We start from the raw sequence: 19,814 nt of genomic DNA on the forward strand, positions 1-19,814 counted from the left end.
ATACATCCTATATTAAACTGGATATCTATTATAATGTGGATACAGCAAGTCAAATATTTGAACAAAACATGTGGGCATATCCAGAAGGAATGTATATTAAATGAATTTGTTGTTATTGTAGACTAATCCCCAATGTTTAGTCAATGGTAGCTTTTAAAATGCATACACCTTTTTCAGTAAGCAGAGACAGAAAAGAGACTCGACAAATATGTAAGTTAAAGTAATGGCTTTTTTCCCCCTTTTAATAAATGCAGTTGATGCATTAGCATACTTCAAATTATTCTAACTTAACTATGCCAGAGGCCATAACAACTTCAACCGCATAGCGGCAAATCTTCTCCAATCTTTGTAGAAGAAGTATGGTCACCTTAAAAAGAAGAAGAAAAAAGTAGTTTTTCATCAAACAACAAATAACACAAATCAACCTCAATCATTAAGATAATTACCACATACTTCTGGAATCATAACATCAAATATGTAGTTCAGGTTTTCAAGATCCTCATCTGCATCCACTGCTCTCTTTATTTTGTCAGCAAGTTTAATCAGCTATTAAATATGATAATATTGAATCATTTAGGATAATAAGGAACTTGTTGTAATATAACAATAACATATACTGCAAGTAAAATGTGAAACGCTTAAAACAATAAGATTCCTCACATCACTTTCCCTGAAATGGCACTGCTTTGGCTTTAAGTGCTGCTTGAATTTCAGTGATGTCTCTGGATGTTTCCACAGGTAAAACCGACAGGATTTGATGTCTCCATTGTGAAAAGCTTCATGTAAAGCCTGTTGGAACAGAATTATGTTAAAATGGTGTGTGTGTGTATATATATATATATGGCAAGAAATGTTAATTGTGATTTTATAGTACTCACTTTTATGTCTTGATCTGAGATTATGTTTTCAACTCCAAGTCTCAGAGCCTTCCGAGTGCTACACATAAACAATAATGTAGATGTCATCAACATCAGGTTATGACATAGCATAGAACAAAAAAAACAGGCTATAGAATAGTTGCTGATTATTCAGAATATGACAATGAACCTGTGGCACCACAAAAGGTTGTTAATAAGTGGTTAGCTAAATCAAAGTTTATGTAGCTTTATACTGATTATGAAACATGAATTGAAGTACCATAATATTTTGATGTTGAATGTTGAGTATCTTTTGTTCTTATTTATTTCTAGCATGATCAAACTTTTCAGTGAAAATAAAAATAAAATGTCATTATGGGCTAGACCATGATCCAACTCCATGTTTCTTAATGACAGTAAAAGCTTTCTATTTAAACTTACTCATCAAAAGTGTATGGTTGTGTCAAATCACATCCACATTTGAAAGTGCCTTTTTTGACATCTGCTTCTTTCACTCCAGCACAATCTGTGTGTAGCCAGCCCAAACAAATGTCACACTGTACCCACAAGGTCTTGACAACACTGGGATACAATGGCCTGTGAATAAGATACACATGGTATAATAAGTGTATTCACCAAAAAATATACAGTAAAAAGTCAAAACAAACAAGGCCTACCCTTTGCCCACTTTCTGAAAACAGCACACACGCAAGTCACCTGCCATACACTCCATCGGTTTTTCTGTTTTTTTCATTGATTCCTATAATGAAAAATAATAACAATGTTCTGTTCCTGTAAATTATTATTCTGAAACATTTTTTGAGTTAAAACAATAATAAGACAACCAACCTCTACAACAACATCTTTTACTAAGTCTGTTGCATGATATTCTCGTAGATATTGTGTTTGTGACAGACCAATGGTCTCTTTTCTCAACCTGAAGCCCTTCAGCTCCATCTCTGCCATCTGTTCAAGGTGAACAAAAATGAAAGATGAAACATTAGTTGTGTATTTTCTAAATTAGTCAGACCATAACATTTTACCAGTCTTTTTCTGATGAAATAAAAACAATGTTCTTTAAAGCTAGCTAAAAATTTTGAAACTACAAATATAAAAATACATATTTATTATAGTCTTTATGTCTTACAGTGCATACAAACACTCCACAGTTGTTTGCATCACCCTTGCTCTGCAGCCACTGTGGTGGATAAGAGATAATCCAATCAGCAAGTTTCCATGTGTTACTGAAGGCATCGCTGATGAAGAAAAAGATGCATAGACAGAGTCACAGACAAGAACATTATTACACACTGCTGATCTGAATGTAATATGAAAGTGCATCCAGACTGATCATTTGTATTGAAAGTTCATTCAGATTACCCTGCCTTTATATTAATCTGAAATATACCATATAGTCATTTATGACTAAGAGATTACACATGGTTACTTCACAGTAGTAAAAAATACATCTTTAATGCAGTTTGAATGAATGGTCAATGTGCTTTATATGTATAGCTTTCCTGTAGTTTAAACAGTAGAGCGTTGGGTTTGATTCCCAGGGAAAGTAAGAACTGATAAGAATGTAAATGTGAACCTTGAAATGCAATGTAAGTCGCTCTGGATAAAAAATGTCTGCCAAATGCATAAATGTAAATGTTAAATGTACCTAAAATGCTGCAGCACAGATATTTAAAAAAAGGGTAGAAATACATTACCAAAGTATTTCCATATGACTCTTTGGTATATCTTTGTAAAGCTCCATGGAATCAAACACCCGGATCTCATGACTTTGACCACAGAAAACCTTTGAGTTTGAAGATATTAAAAGGAAAAGATGTACATAAAAATAGAATTAAAAAAAGAATGAATATTAAAATAAATTTTTAGAATCTAATTATTTCAACTAACCCACAAAATGAAGTGGTTCCCACTCAGGGTTCTCACTCTTACTGACACATCGAGGAAAAACCACAGTATCACTTCCTTTAAGGTTCTTTTCAAAATAAAAATAAAAATTCTGTGTAATAATTGCTATTACAAAACAGTCCATAACAATCTACACACACACACACACACACACACACACACACACACACACACACACACACACACACACACACACACACACACACACACACACACACACACACACACACACACACACACACACACACACACACACACACACACACGATATATATATATGTGTGTGTGATTGCGTGTACATGAACAGTATACCTTCAAGCATGATACATTTCGAGGGGATATTTTTGTTTGAGTGATCCAGTCTCTCCACCAGCAAATAAATGTAAATGTCGGGAGCATCACAAACTTGCAGAAAATATAAATATAAATAATTATTACATTTAAAAAATATATATATTTTAATATATATATATATATTATACATACAGTATATAATTAATTCAATAAGTATTTTTTATTACATCTCTTAGAAAAATAGTATATGTACTTACATTGGGTGTTGTAGATGCAAGCTGTGCTACTCTAGTATTGACAGCCTATTACACATAAATACGTGTTAATGTTTCATACTAATTGTTTTTATACTTTACAAAATGTATATTCTTTCCCCCTACATTAACCGTACCCCTAAACCTACTCATCACAGAAAACTTCCTGCATTTTTAGAATAAAAAAAAGAAAGTCACAAGACACAGGAAGTGTCCTCATAAACCATGATTACATTAAAACCCATGTAACCCAAAAAACACAGTACATACTTCATCAGTCAGCCATGGTTGGTTGGGTAGGATGTCTTCTGATTCAGGTAAAATGGATTGTGCTGGATATAGTGACTGTAGGTCTTTAACTGTTGCTGTACAGTTGTCAACTTGCACAAGGACTGAAGTATGATTTTGTACAGTGCAGTACAATTCAGAAAGCTTGTCCTACAGGTACATAATGGCATGTAGAATGATAACACAATTATTATGATGACATTTCCAACATGGCATGATTTTGTAATTGAAAATCAATTTGTGCTAAACCAAATCTAAATATTTGCGATGATACCTTGTTTTCCTTTAAGATGGGGAAAAGTGATGTGTTAAAGTGTAGTCCTTCACCCGAGATTAATTCTTTCTTCTTTTCCTTGATCCGTTCAGGAATTTGAAATCTTGAGTCAGTGCCTCTATCTGTAACAATTCACAGTGATTAGATCAACGTTTATGCAAGATAGTTATAAGGTTAAATGCACAAACTAAGATAAGATTTCTATCAATCTCACATGTAGTGAAGAGACCCAGTCTGCCATCCAGGCCAACTTCAGCTGCCCCTTGTGTCTGTCTCAGCATTTTGTCCATGAATGATTTATTCACTTTACAGTTATGCAAATGGAACACCAAGCGAAGTGCAAACATAAAATGAACATCTTTCAGCTGACAAAGAAAGTATCGAGAGTTGGCAAGTTCCCGGTTGAGTTGCTCTGCCATTGAAGTAACTGCCATTAACTATGAGACCAAGGAGCTCTGGGACAAGATCAAGGCTTCTCAGTTTCTCTTTTTCCTGTTTTTGGTTACGTTGATGAAAGCGGTCATACAATGAAAGTCTGACGTTCTGTGATAGGGTGAGGTTTGTCAAGTGCTTCAGTGGCTTCATTACCTTGACTCTGGACACGTCCACCTTCAGTCATGGTTTTAACCCAGGGTAAATGGACAAAAAGCTCCTTAGCTGAGGCCTTGGACACATTCTCAGCTGTGGCCTCACACAGCCTGGCATCAAAAGGCCTGAAAAATGCCTGTCGAGTTCTATTGTTAGCATGTCGTGCAACACGTCCAGCTACATCTGAAATGTAGATAGTCGGTGGAGTTTTTAAATTCAGAAGAGTGTCAACGTGGTCCCTCGCTGACTCTTGCCACCAAAGAGGTGAACAAACGTAAACAATTGCATGTGGGCAGCCAACATGGAGAACACCACCTGAAAAAAAGAATAGACAAAAGCTAAAAGATTTCTTCTAACAAACTCAATTGAAAAACTGTACATGGTTGCCATACCTCCAGTCTTCTGTAGTTTGATGAACATTTTGGGGTAAATGTCTTTGTATAGAAGTAGCTCCTCCAAGCGATTAATGATATCTGAGGCAGAGCCAGCAACAGATACTCCAAGTTGTGCACATGCTGCCAGCAGCTCACTTTTGGAAGGCTTGAAAAAGAAATGTAACTATTTAGTTTTTTGCTTCAAAATAAAATGTGTTTATAAGTAAGAATTATGGCATAGTAATACCTTTTTGGATTCAAGCAATTTTAGTACTGTGTCCTCAACAGCATGCGAGTCCACAGGAGGTGACTTGTCACTTAGACGATCTGAAAACCCTTTGAGGATCTCTGTTTTTGTTAAAACTTTTCCAGCTCTTCAGGAGGATCCAAGCCAAGGGGCAAAAGATGAGTAGGACAGTTCACTGGAGAAAGGGATTCTCTCCTTTGTTTCTATGTGTGATGTAGGGGGAAAGGACAAATTATCTATCTTAGCAATTATGTAGTATTTAAATGACAATCCATGTGATCACATAAATCAATGTTTGTTAGTTTAGTTCTTACCATTACTGAAACCAACACAAATTAATTCCTTTTCCAATGATGACCATCTCTCATCAACATCAACTCTAAGGTCACTTGGTTGTACATTCTGAGTACATGGTCTCTTCAGGAGATTGACTAGTGGCAAAATTATGTCATAAATTCGCTACACCAATCATAAATAACTGTTATTTATATATTATTATTACACTGTAATTTCTATAAATAGCTTACCAGGTAAATCAAATGCCACCTTCCAATTACCATCAGCAATTAGGATAGGTGGTTCATGGCCACAGCGAATACAGGAAAAGTCATAGCTATATCTTTTCATTGCCCAGAAATGAAAAATTGCTTTCCTCAGGGTGTTGTGGTGAATTGTAACTTGAAGAAGGTCCTCCATCATTGACAGAAATCGCCCAATGGCCGTGTTTGTCTTAAAAGTGTGGTAATTAAAAAAATATACCTTAAAATACATACATTAAAATCAATTTGACATGCTGTTCATATGGATTACAAATAACTTTTTCTTACCTTTAGGGCAGATGTCATCATTGCACATAGACGAGTTGTCAAAATAATACTATTGTTGAAATTATGAAAACCTGAAGTGTATTCTTGAAACCTGACTGGTGTCTTGTAGGCCAGGCAGTATTTAACACACACTGTAACACCTTTATTAGAAGACAGAACAAAAAAAACATACTTTACTGTGGCATTATCACACATTTGCAAATGTTTTCATTTTTAATTGAATGTACAAACCTTTCTTCACTGAATCTATGTCGTAGACTGACGCATTCTTTGTTGCAACCACTGGTTCTGTAAGACCTGGTGGGGTGGGCCCAGGGCAATAAGGACATGTTTCCTCTGTGGGCTCAAACCTTATCGGGACCTGACTTGCCTGAGTCCTTAATTTCTGTGGCAACATTTCTGGTATTCTTTTGTTTTCCCAGAGATAGTTGGTCATTGCAACTAATTGGTGCTTCTTTAGTCCTTCACCTTCAACACCAAGTTCAATCTCTTCATTTTCAGAGGGGTCCCCTGACAAGTTACTGTCTGCTCTGGAAGACTCAATTAATAAATCTTCTCTTTCTTGGAAGAGCCACCACTTTGCCATATAGATATGGACGCATCGATACTGTTTCTTTGTGCTTTTACAAAGGCAATACCAGTCCCCCAACAATTTGTCAAAGGACACTCTTGTCCGCCCAAAGACAAGAGTGTTTCTTTCTTTCTTTCCTGAATAAATGGAAAAGTAAACAAATCGGCCAGAATATCCATGTTTCTCAAAGAAAATAGGAAAAACAGAGCAGATTCCCTCTGATGACGCTAAACTGTTAAGTTCAGTGCACTCCGTCATTCTGGTGGTGGACATCAGTCCTTTTTCCTGCATCGTCTTCAAAGTTTCTTCTCTAACAGGCTCAGGAGGAATGTATGGTGGAGCAGAAGAAACTCTGATTAAATGCTCACACTCTGCACCAGGCTTTCCACTAAGTTTAGCCAGAGTCATGAACTCCCGGAACTCTGCTACTTCACAGGCAATGACTTGAGAGGTGGTGCTTTTCTGCATATGTATTGGGACTCTTTGGCCTCTACTATTTTTGGCTGTGATGAAGACACCTTGCTGCACATCAACACAGTAAACAGGATCGGTTTTTGCATGAAACTCATTTTCATGTCTACGAAGACTCCCTGCTGTAGTAAAAGAGGATGAGCAGTGGCAACACATAAAGCTCTGCTCACTAACAGGAGCACTCGCTGCATTTTCATTTTTCTTTGGCTCACCTAAAAATGTAAATAAATAACAGTGGCAATTTCAGAATTAGCGAGTGAGTTTGATTAGTATGTCATATGTTGTTATGTACCAGGCTTAATTAATAGGTATGGACCATGTTATGTACACATACTGTAGACCAAGACTAAATCCCATTGAAATGAAATTAAATGAAATGCTATTGAAATGACTGAAAACATTAAGTGTCGTAGGCTTGAAATATCAACAGAAAATTATAACTATGCAAATATAAAATTAACAAATTCATACTTTTCTTTTGCAGGTCTTTGAATGGTGTTACCATGCAACCTGCAAAACAAGTATATTAAGTCAGGGACAACAGTAATTTTAATAGGTTATGTGTTTGGCAATAGCATGATTAATAATCATGTAATATAATAATTCATTCCTACCATGTTTCTGCAGATGATCTTCAAATGCATTTCGCCTTTGTAAAATCCTGTCACACTTAAAGCAATGCCAGTGACTTCTTTTTAATTTGTCAATTTTGTCACAAAAGCATGGTACAGTGAACAGAACTGTTAGGAAGCACATAAAGAAAATAGTAGTGTATAATGAAACTAATGGTTTAGTGAATAAAATATGTTACAAAACCAATATATGCTCACCAAAATCACCATCTTTAAAGTGCACAGCATATTGAAAATGCTTTTTTTCCAGGTGCTCTTCTGACCCAACCACAGCCTGTCTGCATAGCTGGCAATTGTTTCCTTCATTGGCCTTAATTAAACTAATACGGTCTTCGAATGTTTGAAGACCTTTAGGGACAAAAATATATTATATACAATACAATACGCACCTAATATACAATTGCGTTAATCTATTCATATTTTATCATATAATACTTTATAATAACAATTTTATAGGCCTAAGTTAATAGTTTATAAATTGTAGTGGTATGCGAATATAACATTTTACGATATGACAGAGTAGGCCTATATGCTTTTATACTAGAGCTATAACACTACATATTAACGTCATACATATATAATAATCAATGAAATCTACATCATTCTAAGTTATTTATATTTAAGGGTATTCGTTTTTCGGGAATTTTTACCTCGATGTTTTACACTACATTGACTAAAGTTAACGTAGCCTAATCATCTAACGTTATCCATCCTCGACGAAGAAACCGCTTGACTTACCGTTCATGTTTGACCGAAAGTAGTAAACCGTTCATTATCTGTAGTTTACTTATATCGACATCAGACTCTGATTAGCCAACTCGTTTTTTTGTCGCTACCTTCTTACTGTACTTGCTAGTTGCTACTCATACAAACGACAAATACACCACCCGTAGTCCGTAGATGTTCCTCAACTGTCCTAAGTTTTAGTTTATTTTGTGCTGGCCAGTGTGGACACTGACACCTACTGGCGTGCATGCAGCATCATGCAAAATTAAAGGTTACAGTTGAGTAGCCTAACGGATGCGACTGTTCATGCGCTATTCATAGTAACCTCTGATTTATTCGTTGTGTTTCCTAGGATGGGCAGTTTGCGTGATCAACAACACTGGCATTAAATTTTTTAACATTCAGTGGCTTATATGCCACTCATAGGCTAATGATGTGTCACAAACTGACATGTTTGAGGAAAAAAAAAACTTTAAAACATTTAATTTATTTAAAAAACATCACTAAAATAGGCAATTTATATAGGCGTTTGTTTCACAATTACGTCAGTATAGCTGCTCAGGTCAGCTCATTTGTCAGTCACTACTGTCACAAGACGGCAAACAGTTCCGCGACAGTGTCAGTGTGTCGCGATAATGTCTGTGTCATGTCACTATCCACTGGCACATGCCAATAATGTCAGTGACACATGTCACTATCCACTGGTACATGCCAATAATGTCAGTGACATGTCACTATCCACTGGCACATGCCAATAATGTCAGTGACACATGTCACTATCCACTGGCACATGCCAATGGAGACCGGATGTGCCACCGGATGTGCCAATACGCATAGTGACATGTGCCATTGGCATCTGCGCGTCAGATGCCCATGTCACTTAATGTTAATACCGCCTCTCCCAAATTACTCGCCCTTGCTCCCGTTTGAGGGACTACACAGTAGTCGTGATCTGGAGCCATTTCGGTCTCCATCTCCGAGTCCGAGTCTGACTCTGGTGCAGGACTCTCGGCCCGCAGACGCCTTTCCCAGACGCTCGGTCTGGGTGCAGGTAGTTTGTACCCATTCCATGAAAAGTAAACCGGTACGCTCCCTTCTTCAGCCTCCTCAATCCCCCGGCAGTCACATTCAAATCAGTTTGCTTAAAATGCCGACTACAGACCCGGGTGTTTTTGTTCGGGTTGAAGTCATCTCTCCGGATCTTCTGCATCCACTCAGCCAGATATATATATATGCAGCATAGATATATACACGGCTGTGCAGCTACAAATGCGTTTTACATACAGGCTTCAGTAAATCGAGGAAAAGTAGTTTCCGAAGACATTTGTAGGCTATGATAAGAAAACGACTAAATTGAAAATTTTATTTTTTGCACTGGAAAGAACATTCTAGAAGTCTAATTCTATTGAATAAGTTCGCACAAGGCTACAGAAAACTGTTGTTTATTTTTTCTTCAAATGCAGTCTAAGCTGACGAGTTTTGAATGTTATATGTTGTATTTGTTCATGTTAAAAATATAATGTAACATAAACTAAACAAATCCATGGTTCATTGTTGGCAAAATGATCATGATAGCCTTTATATATTTATGTGGTTAAGTCTTGTATATTGATTAAGCCTACTTTGCTATTCTATAAATATATAGGCCTAATAAGTTGCTTAATAATATGCTATAAGGTATGAATTTCAGGGGTTATTTTTCAAAATTTTCTTCCGTGAGGGTATGTCAACCCCCCCAATTCAGATAGTTGGCAACCCTAATCTATCTATTGATCTGTCTTGTTGGGAAATCTGGTCCAGCTGAGGTGAAATTGGGCTGTGGAAACTAGGATTTTTTTTAAATGCTTTTCTGAATGTGAAGCCAAAGCATATTTATGAATTTGAGGATTCTTATTTTGAGATAGTGAGATAGATAGATAGATAGATAGATAGATAGATAGATAGATAGATAGATAGATAGATAGATAGATAGATCAAAAATGATAGACAGACAGATAGACAGAATAATATAGATCAAAAATGATAGACAGACAGACAGCTCTCTCGCTCACTACGTTAACTTTCCAATTAAATGCATCACAATTGTTTTTTTAATGATCACCTGGATCCTAGAACTTCGTCCTGAAACCGCTGCCGCCGCTATATCATCCAGTTCGTTAGGTGGCGCTGTCACAAAAAACTAGGGTCCTGAAGCCGCGGTCCTAAAACTGGGGTCCTGAAACTGCAGCCTCCGGTTGTGCAGGAACATACTACTGCATGGTGATAGGCTACCACTTGCAAGTAGGTGGCGATATGCAGACAGGATATAATGCGCCAAAAAACAGAAGAAGAAGATGACGTCAGTGCATACTTATCTGTTAGCCTAAATCTCCATTGTTGTACAGTTTTCCACTTAACTTTATTTGTTCGCGGTCTATTTTGACTGGGGCTGAACTGTTTTAATTCGACGGGGTCCTGATGTATTGTTGAGAGAGTCTTTGTGCTTTACTGGTATTGGGTCAATTCTTGTGTGCGAGTTCTGAAGATGGCGGCGATGCTGAGCAGCAGCCCGGACGCAGACTCATCTCACTTTGGCATAGCCGCTGGCTCCGAGCGGCTCCGAGCTGAGGACGGATCCGGTACAGCACACATTTCCCTATTTACTTAAAACAATCGTTTCACCCGTGTAGATCATTATAGATTATGCATTACAGACCCAATGCTGCTGAGTAGAGTATCATGATAGTTCCGTGTTTTAGACACGGACCATAGTAATGCCATAGTATTATTTGAATTACTTATGTGATCAATATGTTATATTATATAAATATGGAAATCATTCACTACAATTTTACTATTATGTGGTTACAATGTGATACAATTACTGTGCCCTATGGTATGTTAATGGTTTACAAACTTATAATATGGTTGGAAATAATATAATATTCTGTAATATAATCCACGGTTTCAGACAAAGCATAGCCTAAACCTTGCTAGACTAAAATCCATGTTTGAGCTGTTTTAACTGAAAGCAGCTTGCAGTGGGGTTTGGTGTACTCACACTAGGCACGGTTGCCATGAACCGGGCCAGAGTACGATTGTCCCCCCTCCCAACTCCCCCTCTGGCCTGCACTCACATAGGGTTTCAGCATTCGTGCCGGAGCACGCTTACGTCATTATGGTGCGACAATTTCAGGATAAACAAGAAGAGCGGCGCTCTCAGAACACAATGGAGTCCATCGCTCTGTTTTCTTTGTGGATAATTTTGTGTCGTTTGGTCCACGGTGGTCCACAGCCCTCTCACAGCCTGTTGTTAAACAGATGTGTCGCATTAGTGGCGCGAAAAATTTCACGTAATCGTGCTGCTCGTATGAGGAGGTTTGCAAGGTACTAGCTGAAGTGCAGCAAGGACTTTGCTGCTTTGATTACGGACTACAGTCCCCGTACATCACGTGTCCGGTTAGCGCTCAAACTGCATGCGAACAGCGCCCGAGTCCAACTGAACCGTGCTCTGGCCCACCTCTTCCAAGCGGGCCAGGGCCGGCTAATCGAGCCGCGCCCGGGCACGGTTCGGAGCACTCACACTAGTCAAACGAACCGCGCTTTGGTGGTCAAACCTACTCGGGCACGGTTCAAACTGGCTAGTGTGAGTACACCCTTAAAATATGTCAGTGCCACTGTTTTGTCTCCAGTAATGTTGTTTTTCTTCTAATGAACGTTTATAAAAGCTACTTAAATGTCCTAATTAAACTAGGCCAATATGTTATTTATTTTTGTATCATAGTTGCAGTTTTTTTGACATAAGTTGTTCTTTAGTCTACAACAACATTCGTAGCGTCAAATGTTTCAAGTCAGCAACATTATGGGGGTTCATATGTTCTGAAGTAGCACAATTTTAGACATCATAGCCCCATTCTCAATAATTTCATGTGACTTTCCCCCATTTATTCTCAATTACCCCTCACTAAACCTAGCCTGGCTCCGCCCTCCTACGTACTTCCGCTCAATTTTAATTGTCCTTCAGTACTAGGTCTGGCATTGTGCTGTAGTCTTTGGTTTTTTCCAATCAATTTTTTACCGGGCCAATCAGCGAACAGAGGGAGTGGCTGAGAACGATGACGTTGATGTCGTGCGTTATTTTGAGTTGTAGTTCTGTAATGGCACCAGAGAAAGATGCGAGCGAAGCCATTCGGTCCGTTGTGGCAACGCTGCCGAATATCAAGAAGTTAAAGCCGGAGCAAGAACAATCGTTGCTTAGTTTTGTTGGTGGCCATGATGTTGTGGCCCTCCTCCCCACGGAGTTTGGGAAAAGTTTGATTTTCCAGCTCGCTCCATTAGTGGTGAATGAGTTGGCTTAGGCTAACGCTAGGCATACGTCACAAGCAAACGTTAGCGAATGGTTATGGCAGATCCAGATTGACTCTGGGCAGATCCAATAGTTTTAGACTTCAATAGAGTTCCCGCCTACAAGGAAGTTAACGCTTGTCAATGGAGCGGTGCCAGACTCTATGTACAAATGAAATGTACGAGAGTCTGGTGGGACCAGGCTACACTAAACCCACCGCATGCGTTAGAGTGTCTGTTTTAAGTCAATGGGGCAGAGGCTGCAAGCCTCCCGCTGTAACTTCACCTGTGGTTGTCGCTGTTGGACACTGGTTCTTTATAAAACGACTGACTTTTACACGTTTTAATGTCACATATTTGCGTTGCTTTATTTTTTGTAATATCGATTATTTTCTCATCCAGTATTTTTGAGCAGACTGCCTCCCTTGCCTCCTCAGAGGAAACGCCCCTCCAGAAAGGTAGTAAAGACATTTAAAATAGTCCATGTGTCTACATTGGTTCAACTTTAATTTAATGAAGCGACGAGAATACTTTTTGTGTGCAACCCCCCCCCCCCCAATTTTTTTTTACAATTTCTCTTCCGCTTCAGTCTCTGAAGTGAACGCTGTTCACTAAGGCTGCACGATTCATTGAAATTAAACCGAAATCGTGATGAAATTGCAAAGGCTGCAATTTATTTTTCTGATTTTTATTAAATAAAATAAGAGCGGTTCTGTGATCCGCAAATACTGCTCCATCTCTGGAAGCACATCGAGTTTGAGTCACTTATAACGTGCATTTGAAAAAGCAACATGCGTCAAACAGCGGGAGTGATTTAGCGGTGCACAAGGCAGGCGTCAAGCGCGCTGCAGGGCAGCGATCCTAGGTTCTCGCGTTTCTCTTGCACAATCGAGCCAGTGTTATATTTGTCACAAAAGTTTAGCATTTGCACGTCTTTTTCAGTGTTACCAATTTAAACATTCAAGCTATTTCAAAATATTCAGTACTCGTACTCTCTCTGAGAGATGGTTTTCTCTGCGCATTGCGTTGATGTAGTCAACATATTTCTCTGATTTTCCATTGTGTCAGATGACACAATGTCATCTATGTCATCTGTGCTTGCAGATGGCGCAAGGCACAGATGACAGCACTATTTTACATTTACTCTATTTCATTTGCATCTTTCTTCTATTGTATTAATTAGTGCTACTTTTTAAAGTTAATTCAAAGATTGAAATCAAGTTTTCTTGTGTTGTGCAAAGTCTTGAGCAACAAAATTACCCCATTGTTAAAACATAAATACAATGAGTGAGCAAACATTTAGGTGAGATAAATGTAATTAAAAAAAATGTCTAAATAAGAATGTGTAGTTGTAGAGAATAGCCACACATGTGTATCAATAAATTTGAAGTCACAGAGAAACATTTTTTAGGAGTTGCAAAGAGGAGTTTTTTTTCCTCTCCAACAAACATTGCACAATAGTTACACCTTCTTAAATTCTTCACTGGAAGCGCACAAATCCTATTCTACAAACCAGAAATTAACACACTCATACGCTCACATTTTTTTTTACAGTTGCTGCCAGGGGTGGTTCTAGGCCATTGTCTGTCGTCTCAGCCCCCTTAAAACTATAATTGCCTGTCTGAAGAATCTGGTAGGGCCCTATGAAATCCGTTTTATTTTTTCTCAAATTCCGTTTTTTTTTCGAATTCTGTTTTTTTAAATTTATTTTTAGCTCTTTCGGATTTTTCGGATTTGTTTGTTTTCTTTTAACTTCTAAGCAGTATTGACCGTTAAAAATTCAGTTACACAAACTCACAATTCAGCTTTTTTATTTAAACTGTTAATATATTCAGCAAAGCACATTCAAAATTCTCCAAAATTCAGCCAAACCTTCAACAAATCTCTGGCCAAAAAATAACAGTAACATGAAGGTAACAGTTACAAGGTAGGATTGATGAATATTAAATTAAAGATTAAATGCAGACATGCTGCAGGGGGACAGAAACATTGAACATTGAAACAACGATATGTGCCTGACAGAAAGCCAACACAATTACATTAAAACCACTTTTCCTAAAGTAAAAAAATCTTTATAACTACTTGCATACATCATTTATTCTTTCAAGCAGACATATTTATTTGTATGAATTTAATATAATTAATCCTTAAAGCTATTAACAAACAGTGAATGCTACTCTCTTTTTCTTTTGTTGCTTGATCAATATTAAGGACATGGACCGCATTACGTTTATTACCCACTGTCACTTTAAAACGTGGGATCATGTCCAATGACATGCGGATCCAATTGCACTGATGCACATCCGATACACTCACAAGACATAACCGACATAGTTTACGTGAATACTCTCCAAAACGGACATTTAGACAATGTTGTGTGTATTTGTCTATTTAGACACGAAAGAGAGCTCAATTCAGTACTCTCGCGCTGTAGGTCTATTGTGCATGGCTGCACGCTTCGGGTTGGGTGTGTGCGCACAGAAAACCGTACCGAATAGTGCTCTTTTTTGCATCATCACTTTTATTCAGATCGCCTGCTCTACTCATTCTCCCAGACGTTTTCATTTTTTAACGTTTTATGAGACCGCTGGTTAGATCAGCACGTTACAGTATACAAATGGGCGCATCTACCACAAACGCAGCCACTGTTAGCTTATCAGGAGCCACTCGCTTCGACATTTTTTTCCCTACGCGTGAACGTGAGGTCGTATGGTTACTATGCAACATGTTTATCAATGCCATTTGGCCACGGTTTAGGTAGGCCAATTTGTTGTTTTAAACTGAAAAATGAGAAGGAAGTAAAAAAAAAATGTTTATTTAATATGTCAACAAAATATATGCAAATTCCGTTTTCATGTGTAAATTCCGTGATTCCGTCCGCGTTTTCCGCATCACGTAAATCATAGGGCCCTAATCTGGCCATCCTGCTTCCTCCAGAAAGTTTATCATTTTCATGTTTTTTTAAGTCTTGTCAGTTTAAACATTTAAGTGTAGGATATTTATTTTAAGCCATTCAAGCACAAGATGCAGCGAAAGAGAATTAATGCCTGATTTAAGCTCAAAGTATACTTTAGCCATCCGCGTTCCGTGACGGTCCGCGCACTGTCCGTGTGACGTAATTTTCCGGTTCTGCGTGCAGCCCAGTTTTTATATCCGCCCAGGATATACAGCACGCGTATAAAAGCACATGTACTAGTGACTTGAGAGTGCTTGAAAACAAACTCCTCTAGATGGTGTCCATCTTGACTAGTATCCACGTAAACAAAGTCGGTTATGTCTTAAATTAACATAAACATTTAAGAACGGGTGCCAATATAACGGATCCGTATAGGGCTGCACGATTAATAGAAATTTAACCGAAATCGCGATTTGGCTTAGTTTTTCGTAAAATATGTTTTCTGTAAAATAAAGTGTATTATTATTATCATTATTATTATTTTATACTTATTATACTGTTATATTTATTCTTAAATACTCCATTTTTATTTATAATAATGAAAGTTTTATGACAATATAAATATTTCTTATTTTGTTTAATATTTTTATTTAGCAATAATAAAAATCATAATTATTATTAGTCATATTAATATGCAAGCACAAAATGTTGGGCCAAATTGTGCAGCCCTGCAAACAAGCACAACAAACCTGCTTAAGTTTGTGAACCTCTTGCAGAAAATGTGAATAATTTTAACAAAATAAGAGGGATCATACAAAATACATGTTATTTTTTATTTAGTACTGTCCTGAATAAGATATTTGACATGAAATATGTTTACATATAGTCCACAAGACAAAAAATAGCTGAAATTATAAAAAATGACCCCGTTCAAAAATGTGTACCCTTGATTTTTAGTTCTGTGTCGTTGCCTGGATGATCCACAACCCACTTTTTTTTTGTGATGGTTGTTCTTGAGTCCCTTGTATGGCAAGCCGTTTTAGCTTAAATTTTACTCTGCTTTACTCGTCGTAATAGCATTTTTACAAGTAAGAATTGAATTAGAGAGCTCTACAATTCAATTCTTACTAGTAGCAATTCTAATTAGAGAGCTCTCTAATTTAATTATTACTAGTAACAATACAATTAGAGAGCTCTCTTATTCAATTATTACTATTATGAATTACAATTGCAGAGCTCTCTAATTCAATTCTTACTAGTAACAATTCTAATTAGAGAGCTCTACAAATTAATTTTTACTAGTCATATGTCTCCATTGACTTACATTCATTTTTAATTACAGAGCTCTCTAATTCAATTGTGACTAGTAAGAATTACAATTAGAGAGCTCTACAATTCAATTGTTATTCAATTATGACTAGTAAGAATTACAATTAGAGAGCTCTCTAATCCAATTCTTACTAGTAAGAATGCAATTGCAGAGCTCTTTAATTCAATTACAGAGCTCTGCAATTATACATATCTTTAATTAGTTTTTTTACTAGTAAGAATTGAATTAGAGAGCTCTCTAATTTTAATTCTTACTAGTAACAATTGAATTGTAGAGCTCTCTAATTGTAGAGCTCTCTAATTGTAATTCTTACCAGTAACAATTTAATTAGAGAGCTCTGTAATTAAAAATGAATGGAAGTCTATGGAGACATATGACTAGTAAAAATTAATTTGTAGAGCTCTCTAATTGGAATTGTTACTAGTAAGAATGCAATTAGAGAGCTCTGCAATTGCATTTTTACTAGTAAGAATTGGAGAGCTCTCTAATTTTAATTGTTATTAGTAAGAATTGAATTAGAGAGCTCTCTAATTGAATTCTTACTAGTAAAAATACAAGTACGCTGAGTAAGGCTGGGTACAATGTAAGCTAAAAACGGCGTGCCATGCCCTTGTTTGTCCTGAGGAGTTAAACTTCCCAGTGTTCTTTAGAAAAATTCAGCATCTTTTGCATATTTGAATCTTTTCCAGCAGTGACTGTATGATTTTTAGATCCATCTTTTCACACTGAGGACAACTGAGGGACTCAAACACAACTATTAAAAAAGGTTTAAACATTCAATGATGCTCCAGAAGGAAACACGAGGCATTAAGTGCCGGGGGGTGAAATCTTTTGAACGGGATAAAGATGTTTTACTCATTCTGTTTAAATATAACTTTTTTCCCATTTTGTACTAGCTTTCAGAAGCAACAGAAGATACTTAAATGTTTCCCAGAAGACAAATTAAGTACAATTTACCTTGATCTTCAAATTCAAAAAAGTCCTGATCTGCTTTTGAAGAACGCAACGTACATTCACATCACATGTTAACACAAAGGTAGAGTTCACAAAAGTTTATTATTTGCACAAATTTTTATTTGTGGGTTTTTGCGATGTTCTAATATGCGCTTTTCTGAGCGTGTAAACCCGAAGCGCACAACAGGCACTAAAAGCCTGTCAAACAGCGCCTGGTTCCCTATCAGTCGGTCACTACAACGTAGGTCGTGACCAACCAATAGGAATCTCGTTAGAGAGGCAATCTACTTCGAGTGAAACTAAAACAAGCCAATACACATTGGCGTGCAATCATTTGCATCAGCTGCGCGCCCTTGTTAGCGCGGGTATAAACGAGCAGCTGGTGGATTGCACTTCAGTTTTTCGCTTCGGAGCCAACACTTCGATGCTGCTACTAGAATTACAAGCCTTCTTTCCTGACTGCTTCTCTTTTGGTGAGGGTGTGGCTGCGCTTCAGCGTGAACAGCCTTCTCTCTCTCAGAGCAATAAAAAAGCTGTTTTAACAGCTGGTAAGGTGCGCCTTATAACGAGCGGTCGAAGGCTGTTCTCACAGCCGGTAACGGTAGTGAGAGAGTGCGCACAGAGAGGGTGCACATTCCTGCCTGTGTTCGCGCGGCTGTTCCCCTGTGTGCCTCAGCACTTGTGAGAGCAGTCCCTAAAAGAGCATACACGGATAGTTTGTCTTTTTAAAAAAGAAAAAAGATGACGTTCTATCTGTGTGTTTCTGGATGTGGTTGTTACCTGGAGTCACGGCATGTTCACGCTCGCTGCCTCGTGTGTCTGGGCTTCGAACACGCTCAAGCAGCGTTCGTGGATGAGTCATGTACCCATTGTGGGAATATGACCATCTCGGAGCTGAGGTCGAGACTCTTGTTCCTGCAAAGGGGTGGAGTCCCTGTGCCCCTGCCTCGTTCCAATCCTCCCCAGAGGGTTGCTATGGGCAGTGATACAGGTGACCTGAGGATTACGGTGAGTGCGCTTCCTTCAGGGAACCTACCCTCTGGTTACCCTCACCCCTTCCATGCTCCGCAGCCAGTTGAGCTACCGGATGGACGTGCTGGACCATCCTCGAGGTGTGTACCAGTTGTTCATTTTGGTGCTACCCGCGACGACCAGATGACGTTCGCTGCATCGGAGGGTGGGTCAGAAGTCTCTGCGGACGACGGCTCGGACCCGCTGCCTCCTTCGGGTGTGCCAGCGGTGCCCGAGTCGGACCCGGAGATAATGGCCATGCTTTCCCGGGCCGCCAACAGGGTTGGGCTCGTGTAGAACCCGTGTCCCGAACCCTCGAGGTTGGACGATTGGTATCTCAGGGTGGCGCGTGCTGGTTCTCAGCAACCCACCCCAGTGCCTTTCTTCCCGGAGGTGCATGAGGAGCTCACGGGGACGTGGGCGGCACCTTATACTGCCAGAAACCGTTCCGGTGGCTCCACCTCCCTCACCACCCTTGATGGTGGGGCAGCTAAGGGATACACGCGTATCCCTCCAGTGGAACGGGCCATTGCCATGCAACTGTGCCCTAACTCCACTTGGCGCGGAGAACCGTATCTTCCTTCCCGGGCCTGTAAGTACTCGTCGGACCTAACCAGCAAGGCTTACAGAGCTTGTGGGGAAGCTGCCTCTGCCATGCACGCTATGGCGTTGCTGCAGGTCCATCAGGCCAAAGCACTGAAGGAACTGCACGAGGGTGGTCAAAATCCACAAGTTCTCGAGGAACTTCGTGCCGCGAAGGACCTTGCGCTTTGAGCGACGAACGTTACCGCCCGGTCAGAGGGTCGTGCGATGTCCACTCTTGTGGTCCAGGAACGCCATCTCTGGCTGTGTCTGGCCGACATGCGGGAGACCGACAAGCTCTGGTTCCTCAACTCCCCCGTGTCCCAGACCGGCCTCTTCGGCGACGCAGCTGATAGCTTTGCCCAGCAGTTCTCGGCTTTACAAAAGCA

General features: G+C 38.9%; 2 protein-coding genes across 3 annotated transcripts in view; one reads left to right on the plus strand and one right to left on the minus strand.

Moving 5' to 3' along the window:
- Positions 1 to 211: 211 nt before the first annotated feature.
- LOC143738237 (uncharacterized) lies at positions 212 to 10,857 on the minus strand. Its single transcript, XM_077230265.1, has 25 exons — positions 10,431 to 10,857; positions 7,802 to 7,951; positions 7,586 to 7,711; positions 7,443 to 7,481; positions 6,161 to 7,183; positions 5,930 to 6,069; positions 5,630 to 5,831; positions 5,417 to 5,533; positions 5,103 to 5,305; positions 4,874 to 5,021; positions 4,108 to 4,796; positions 3,894 to 4,015; positions 3,602 to 3,769; positions 3,335 to 3,379; positions 3,096 to 3,188; positions 2,766 to 2,850; positions 2,573 to 2,661; positions 2,005 to 2,113; positions 1,707 to 1,823; positions 1,535 to 1,617; positions 1,299 to 1,454; positions 879 to 936; positions 661 to 789; positions 454 to 546; positions 212 to 367 (listed from the first exon to the last, which is right to left on the minus strand). Exons 17-25 carry the CDS (start codon positions 2,617 to 2,619, stop codon positions 278 to 280), a joined length of 882 nt encoding a protein of 293 aa, XP_077086380.1. The 5' UTR covers positions 2,620 to 2,661; positions 2,766 to 2,850; positions 3,096 to 3,188; positions 3,335 to 3,379; positions 3,602 to 3,769; positions 3,894 to 4,015; positions 4,108 to 4,796; positions 4,874 to 5,021; positions 5,103 to 5,305; positions 5,417 to 5,533; positions 5,630 to 5,831; positions 5,930 to 6,069; positions 6,161 to 7,183; positions 7,443 to 7,481; positions 7,586 to 7,711; positions 7,802 to 7,951; positions 10,431 to 10,857; the 3' UTR covers positions 212 to 277.
- Positions 10,575 to 19,814, plus strand: part of LOC143738235 (mediator of RNA polymerase II transcription subunit 1-like) — a 193,677-nt gene continuing 184,437 nt past the window's right edge. The window contains exon 1 of one of the 2 annotated variants that reach the window (XM_077230264.1): positions 10,575 to 10,947. In XM_077230264.1, coding sequence (XP_077086379.1) covers positions 10,854 to 10,947 — 94 coding nt within the window. In that variant the 5' untranslated portion in view covers positions 10,575 to 10,853. The remainder of the gene's footprint in view (positions 10,948 to 19,814) is intronic. The other variant, XM_077230263.1, reaches the window with a different exon arrangement.

The sequence above is a fragment of the Siphateles boraxobius genome, unplaced genomic scaffold, assembly GCF_051911475.1.
Source record: "Siphateles boraxobius isolate OS27281-9 unplaced genomic scaffold, OSU_SipBor_1 140, whole genome shotgun sequence".
In the NCBI taxonomy this organism is placed as follows: domain Eukaryota; kingdom Metazoa; phylum Chordata; class Actinopteri; order Cypriniformes; family Leuciscidae; genus Siphateles; species Siphateles boraxobius.